Source organism: Salvia miltiorrhiza, chromosome 1 (assembly GCF_028751815.1).
Source record: "Salvia miltiorrhiza cultivar Shanhuang (shh) chromosome 1, IMPLAD_Smil_shh, whole genome shotgun sequence".
NCBI lineage: Eukaryota > Viridiplantae > Streptophyta > Magnoliopsida > Lamiales > Lamiaceae > Salvia > Salvia miltiorrhiza.
Window position 1 is genome coordinate 60,978,817 of NC_080387.1, and position 7,741 is coordinate 60,986,557.

General features: G+C 34.4%; 2 protein-coding genes across 2 annotated transcripts; both read right to left on the bottom strand.

The window, feature by feature from the left end:
• Nucleotides 1-220: 220 nt before the first annotated feature.
• LOC131000913 (VQ motif-containing protein 25-like) lies at nucleotides 221-1,009 on the bottom strand. Its single transcript, XM_057927063.1, has one exon. It carries the CDS (start codon nucleotides 884-886, stop codon nucleotides 425-427), a length of 462 nt encoding a protein of 153 aa, XP_057783046.1. The 5' UTR covers nucleotides 887-1,009; the 3' UTR covers nucleotides 221-424.
• A 4,652-nt stretch (nucleotides 1,010-5,661) lies between these two features.
• LOC131011116 (VQ motif-containing protein 25-like) lies at nucleotides 5,662-6,099 on the bottom strand. The gene has a single exon (XM_057938900.1). It carries the CDS (start codon nucleotides 6,097-6,099, stop codon nucleotides 5,662-5,664), a length of 438 nt encoding a protein of 145 aa, XP_057794883.1.
• Nucleotides 6,100-7,741: the final 1,642 nt, after the last annotated feature.

Below are 7,741 nucleotides of genomic sequence, written 5' to 3' on the forward strand. Positions count from 1 at the left end.
GCATGTTCAATGTGGCCATTTGACACCATTGTTTCATTCAAATATCACGGAGTTTATACCCCAAAAAAAAAGTTCAAGGAAAGATGCAAGTGAAACCTATCTATATGCAAACAGTGATATTGCAAGATTTGAAATATTAAATTCAGTTACTTGAAAATCATCCAAATGGAGCCTAGCTAGAAATGTACAAATCCTTTCTTCTCAGCTACTTATACCAAAATGCAGAAAAAGGCACACCACCAAATTAAATAAGTATATATACAGTCCCAATTTAGAAACCCAGATGATATATCCGAGTGCAAACAAATGAAATCATTGATCACCATCCAATCATATATGGAGTAATTACTCAAGCTAACTAATCATAATCGAAAACCCTAATCCTCACCATCATGAAGAAACTAATTATTAATCCTCATCCTAATCAAGCAAGTTGACACTGATGATCTCCATAAACATCCTGCATCTGAGCTGTTGTAGCTTCCAAAAACTGAAAGTGATTAAGCTCATGCAGGAATCCATGATCAATTTCCCCAAAACCACCCAAAAATCCACCTCCTGAATTTGCACTCATCCAAATCTCTTCTCCCTCTTCCTTCATCAGTCTCTCTCTAAAACCCATCTTCTTGCTTGAAGACAAAATTCTTGCCTCTTTCTTTCTCAACACTAGCCTCTCATTGCCGTCGTCGAGGTTGGGATCAGGCTTGCCGGTGAGCCTCTGCACCAGCTCCCTGAAGTTTGCAGCATCAGTCTTGATTATCTCTGGTGCAAATATGTGGATTATTCGGATTTTGGGCTTCGTTTTTGAAATCGTTTGCGAGTTTCTGTGCATGGATAGGTTTGATGAGGCTGTTTTTGGGCAGTAGATCTGATTTTCCATTGTCATGTTGTTGGGAATTGAAGTTTTCTGATAGGGGAGAATTTTGATTTTGAGGAGAGTTGGTGTGATTGTTTGAAAAGAATACGAGTTGGGGTGTTTATTTATATAAGTGGGAAATGTATAAACTTGTTTATTGAATTAATATTAATTCGACAACATATATATATATATATATATATATATATATATATATATATATCTAGCTAGCTAATTAAGAGATTAAAATAAGAGAAAAAACAACTAAGAAGTCTATCTGTTTAGGCAAGAACTTGCTATATGACATATGAGAGAGAGAGAGAGGTAATAAAATAAAATGGTCCCTTTTTCATATCATAAGCATATATTAATCTATGCAACCATATGCAAATCAAGAGTTTTGTACTTGAAATGACAAAAAAAAATTGGGTTAACTGCCAATTATTATACGAAATTTCATATAATTTGCAATTTCAGCAGTCTTCGAAGCATTTTTTTTTCTTTGAGGGGGCAATTTTTGAAACGATATGCAGCACTTTTCAATTGTTGCAAAATTAATGACACTTGTAATTTTTTTTTGTTATGGTAGAGTTGATGTAGCATGCATGCCTCTCTCATTAGAGCTGGGGTCCTTGCAGGACCTTTTATTCGATTAGTATTATGCTCGACATATATATTAACTAGATCTTTGGTGATTGGAAAAATTGAGGGTGTTGATCTTTTGCACTAATAAATTGAAAAGTGGTGATATTATTGTTGTATTAAAATTTCAAGATTAGTGGAATAAAGTTTAACCATTAATTGATAATTAACCCTCCTAAATATTATAACATGATAAATTAATCACCAATAAATTTGATTAATTAAACTAATTAATTACTATGTTAATTTATAGGTTAGAAGATATGTAGTTGCCCAACTTGCCTGAATAAAATATTGCATATGAATCCTGCCATTAATCGTGTTTAGTCGGTCTCCTCTTCTTTAATTAGTTTCTTAAATCATTTTCTTGGTTGAGGGAAGATATATATATATTTTGTTTAACTTTTATAAAGTTTCAACATTTATCATATTCAATAGTGAGTGATATATACATGATATTTTGCATTTTTACCCAAATTTGGGCAAAAGAGTTGTCCTGAACTAATTTCTTACTCAACTCTCCTTTTCGTTGCGACTTTTAGATGTATGCACGTTCCTCTCTCTCACACACACACACAAGAAGAAAAGATTAACCTACGTGATTTCATGACTTACAGAGATATGCTAACCAGTTATGCAATCGTGGCTTGCATTTTCAAGGATCTCAGCTGATTCCCAATATATATATGACTATTATATACATGCACGTTATATATATAAAAATATGTACATCTACGTATAATTCTTTTATTTGAAATTTAGAGTCCAAAGTTTTCTTTAGGTCCGCAACTTTGATCATTTTATAAATGTAGGATAAATATTTTTGGATTTGTAATTTCATGAAAAATTTTCAAAAATTTAGAATTCGTAGGACAATTGAGTCTGTTCGCCGAATTTTTGAAAATTTTGTCCTGCAATTATAAGTCCGAATTTTTTTTTTCTATATTTGCAAAACGTCCAAAGTTACGGGCCTAAAAAAATTTTGGGTTCTCAAATTTAATTTAATTCATCGTATATTATTTTCTTTCCCAATATATTATGTTCACGTTTTAAAGTTCTTTATCTCCCTTAAATATATTTCCTACTATTTTATATAAATATGATACAAAAAAAATCAAAGTAATTTGTCTAAAATGTAAATTTAAAAAAAAAAAAAAAAAGAAAAAAATAAATTATACTTTTTGCTATGTGATGGTAGCATCCGACCTAGCAATTACGCGTAGCGCTAAATTAACAAATTTGTAAATAACCCTGAAATCTTAAAATCCGATCAAATTAAATAGATTGTTGATCAAGTTCTTGGCTCCACACACAAAGGTCATATAAACATTGAGTTGAGGTCAAAACGCCCACTTAAATTAAAATTTATATTATATTAAAAGTCAAGATTTCAATTTCAAATTAATTCAAATTGATTTTAAAATTGAGTGGCAATTTTGTAGTTATAATAAAATTGAAATGTAAAAGTTATATTTATTCAAATATTAAAATTTAAAAAAAAGTCTCTTCTTTCTCATCTTTTTTTAGGTCCATAACTTTGATCGTTTTGTAAATTTATGACAAATTTTTTGGAGTTTGCAATTGTTGGAAAAAATTTCAAAAATTATATAAGTATGACAAATTGAGCCATATCGCCGAATTTTGTAAAAAAAATGTCCTGTGATTGCAAATTCAAAAAAAAATTATTCTACATTTATAAAACAGCCAAAGTTAGGGCCTCAGAAACTTTGGAGTTTTGTATATATTTGTGTTCGATATATTTCCACTTAAAACTTTAATTATTGCATCCTGTTTGTATTTCTGTATTTAATTCAATAGCCGGATTCCTGAAGCCATGCATGATCATCAGCCTGTCCCAACAGTCAATTTCCGAATCAACTATGAATTAATTAACGTTTATTATTAAAAAAATAGTACTCCCTCCGTCCCGCTATTCAAGTCTCATTTTTCTTTTTGGGTTGTCCCACCGATAATGTCCCGTTTCCTAAAAAGGAAATAATAAGGGAATGCTTAACATTAATTAAAACACTAATTAAATGCCTAATACAAAAGATCAAAAATACATCTAACCCTAGAATTCAAGGAGACTCTCGGCTCTCTCTCTCTCTCTGCGCCTCCACCCTCACCTTCTCTCCGGTGGACGCCGGATCTATCACCTCTCTCCATCGGTGACCGCAATGCCTCGCCGCTCGTTTTCCGGCGACCAGGGCTCTGCCCTCTCCTGGCTTCCATCTGCAAAGAGACTCTCGGCTCTCTCTCTCTGCGCCTCCACCCTCACCTTCTCCTCCGTCGCCTTCTCTCTGCTAGATGCCGGATCTGTCACTTCTCTCACAGAGCTGCCCGTATTCGCCTCTCTCTTCCTTCTGCTAAACTCCGACGCTCAGTGAAGCCACGGCCGCCTCTCCTTCCACTCACAAATCCAGCACAAAGCCACCGCCATCGTCACCAACAGTAGCTCCCTCTCCTCACTCCTCGGTCGAGCGACAGCAGTTCTCGTCGCCGCCCTCTGCAAAACCCTAACCCCTAATTTGGGTTGCAGATTTGGTTGGGGAAAATCGTTTGATTTCTGAGTTCGACCCAATTTCTGGACATTTCGCCCAAATTTCTGCAACAACCTAATTTCTGCAATTTCGCCCAAATTTCTGCAAATCGCCCAATTAATTTTCATTTTCAGAAATCAGAACTTGATTTCGGAACAAGTCATGAAAACTTTATTGTTTGATGATTGATGAGAGATTGGAATTGGGTGAGAGAAATTGAAGGTGAGAATTAGCTCTGACATGGAATTTCCCGATTTCTGCAAATTGGGCGTTGTTGGACTAAAGGTGATCATTTCTCTCACAGAGGAGCTAAAGATGTTTGATGATTAATTTATTATGAAAGCGTTTGATTTCGGAAATTCCATCCTTAGTGTTTGATGATTTATGTAATCGAACTTTTTTATTTTCATTGGAATCATCAAACATTAACAATCCCTTAATCACAAGCTTAAATATGTGGACCACACTCTTTATTCTACTTACTTCATTCTCCTTAATCTCCGTGCCGAAAAGAAACGGGACATGAATAGCGGGACGGAGGGAGTATTATACTATATATATATATGAATTTGGTGTTTTCTCATTTGGCTTTTGTTCTTGGTGAGAAACTCTCATCCACTTTTTGTTTAGCCGACTGATACAAATTAATGAAATAGACGACAACCCATCCCATCTTTCGTGAAAATTAGAAAATCATTTGTTATTTTCTGGAATAATTACATATAAATACATCAATTTTGATGAAAATTCATTTTTCATGTGTATTTAAAAAGTTCAATAAAATATACGAACTTTATTAGTAATTCAATTTTGATTTCGATTTTATTTTCTTCAAGTTAAAAAATGACATGGCGTGTATGTGGTTCACCGAAAATAACATGGCTTCTATGTGGCTCATCGAAGTGAAAAATAAACAATTAATAAAGTTCGTATATTTTATTGAAATTTTTCAAGTACGCGAAATTGAATTTTTTATTTTTTTTTTGCCAAAGCTAAGTTAGTGTATTTACATGTAATTAATCCTTATTTTTGGAAAGATAAAAAATAAGAAAGAAAAAACTTAGTTTTGTGAGTTTTGTATGTGGACAAGAAATTTTAAAATGGCTCTTATTGTTTCCCCTTCTTTTTGTTCTACATATGAGATGACTTTGAATTTGAAATGAATTTCTTTTTTCATATGGTGGTATAGCTAACTACGAATATGCCATAGAATTTATTAGGTGCTTGATTACCCATCTATATATACAATTAGGTACTTTTAAAATGTATGGAATGATTGATTATTTCTTATAAAAATAAAATAAAATTGCGGAACAATTGTAACACATGTCTGCGGGAGGGGATCCATTGACAAAGTCAACGAAACAAAAATAAAGAACAAAATTGGACATAGAAGTAAGACAAGAAATTAATTTGAGATAATAAATTCAGTTTGTTTTTTTTAATAATACACATCCAATTAATGTAAAAGAAGTGTCGAGGTCATAAATTCAAAACTCAAAACTATCTGAGCACAAACAACTGCTTTCATAATTAAGCTAATTAAAATCACAATTAGTTATATCCTTAACCCAACTCAAAAAATAATGACTAATCAGTATCCACTAATCCTGGTTTTCCTAATCAAGCAAGCTGAGACAGCCCATTGACATCCATGCTTTGAGATGTTGTACCTTCCAAAAATGGAAAGTGATTGATTTCTTGCATGAAGCCATCAAAGTCTGCAAAGCCACCCAAGAAACCACCGCCTGAATTGGCACTGCTCCAAATCTCCTCCTCCCCTTTGATTCTCTCTCTCTCTCTCAAGCCTGCATGGAATCCAGCCCTCATAGCCATCTCCATTTTCTTGCTCGAAGGAAAGATTCTTGCCTCTTTCTTTCTTGGCTTGGCCTTTTTCGTGCCGCCGCGGCTGCTCAGATCAGCCGCCGTGGGCTTGCCCGTGAGCCTTTGAACGAGCTCCCTGAAGTTTGTTGCGTCGGTTTTGATGATTTCCGGTGCGAAAATGTGGATTATTCGAATTTTTGGCTTCGTTTTTGCTATAGTTTGGGAATTTCTGTGCATGGATAGAGGTGTTGAGGATGTGTTTGGGCAACAAATAATGTGGTTTTCCATTGTTGGATTTTGATGGAGAAATGAATTTTGCTTAATCATTGGACAACATATATAGGTAACACAGGCAAGAATCAGATGAGAGAGAGAGAGAGAGAGAATTAAGTATAGGAAGTACTAAAACAAAATGGTCCCCCAAATTCTAGATATCACAATCATCATATATTCTATGCATCCATGCAAATCAAGAAGGGGTTTGTACTTGAACATGACAAAATGATCAGTACTTAGATATATATGTTGTGACAAAACAAGGGGTGTATGTATTCAGTTATGATTAAATTGTGGTTAAACCCTTTTATGCATGGTAGTAATATTTTATTACTAAAAAAATATTGCAAATTCATTAATTCGTTATACATTGGCAGATATATAATCTTTTGTAGTGTTTCTATTCTACATTCTTTGGTGAAAAATTCCATAGCCGGACTTCTTAAACCATCCTCTGTCCAAGCGATCAATCAATTTATTTAATTATGTTTGCGACTTTCTCCTTCGGCTTTTGTACTTGTAAGTACAGATCTCAAGTTTTGAGATGGTCGTTATTTTATTTAATTTGGCCGACCATTACAAATAAACAAAGTACATAAACCACCTATGCATTTAATGGTTGTGTAATTTGTAATTTCAATGTATGTTACTATAAACACACACGATAAAATTACTCAAAATTTTAATGTCTTATGATGAGATGCCCACATATAAATTTTTATATGTATAAAAAAAAAAGAAATGTACAAAATTTGAGAATGATTAAAAAAAATAAAGAGCATCTGGCCGGCCCAAGATTCTGTTTCTTAAAATAATGATGATCTAAATGGTAGAGGCGAGAGATTGTAGCAGAGAGCATGAGAGCCGTTGGATAATGTCAGAAGATCAAGCGGCCCACGGTTGAGGCCCATTAAAGGACGTCACTGCGACCACGAGGGTGGTGTGCCGGCTGGGCTGGCCCACATAGGAGCCCGCACGAACGGTTGCTGCCACGTGGCGGAGTGTTGCACGCAGGTTTGCGTGGACCGTTTCAACGTGGCTCCCATTAGCAATTCTGGCAGTTGGGGGGCAGATTTAGCTGGATTCTGTTGCTTTCACCTAACGTGCGATGGCTCGCGTTTAATGTTTGTGGTTGTAACGCCTTATTTCAATACCATTCTTTTCTTATATGTTTGCATGCCCAATATCGTATAGTACTTCCCTTTTTTCTCCACGACGAATTCGCACTTAATAATTGGAGACAGCCCACTAATCCAATTAAACAAAACATGTTTGATTTCTACAGTTTTAAAACTATTCTGTTTCTACTCAAAAAAAAAGTATATATGCAGTTTCTTAGACAGCAAAGCATTAATACAATTCACAAATAAATGATACACATACTCTTGTTGTGACTATCGTGATTCTGAATCTGGATGCAGTCATGCAGATCTGGATTCCAACTGTTAATAATTCAATATAGCCATGTATTTGTATGGTGATAGCAGGAAAAAGTCGTATTGTTTCAACAAAATTGGGCCAGATCTATGTAGGCACATTTCACTTGGTACCATAATTGAGGAACAAATTCCTTGAAAACAGAAAAATAGAGCCCAATGGACTA

Bases quoted from the DNA above. Each gene is read 5' to 3' on its own strand.
- LOC131000913 (XM_057927063.1), bottom strand. From the start codon at position 886: ATGACAATGGAAAATCAGATCTACTGCCCAAAAACAGCCTCATCAAAC.
- LOC131011116 (XM_057938900.1), bottom strand. From the start codon at position 6,099: ATGCACAGAAATTCCCAAACTATAGCAAAAACGAAGCCAAAAATTCGA.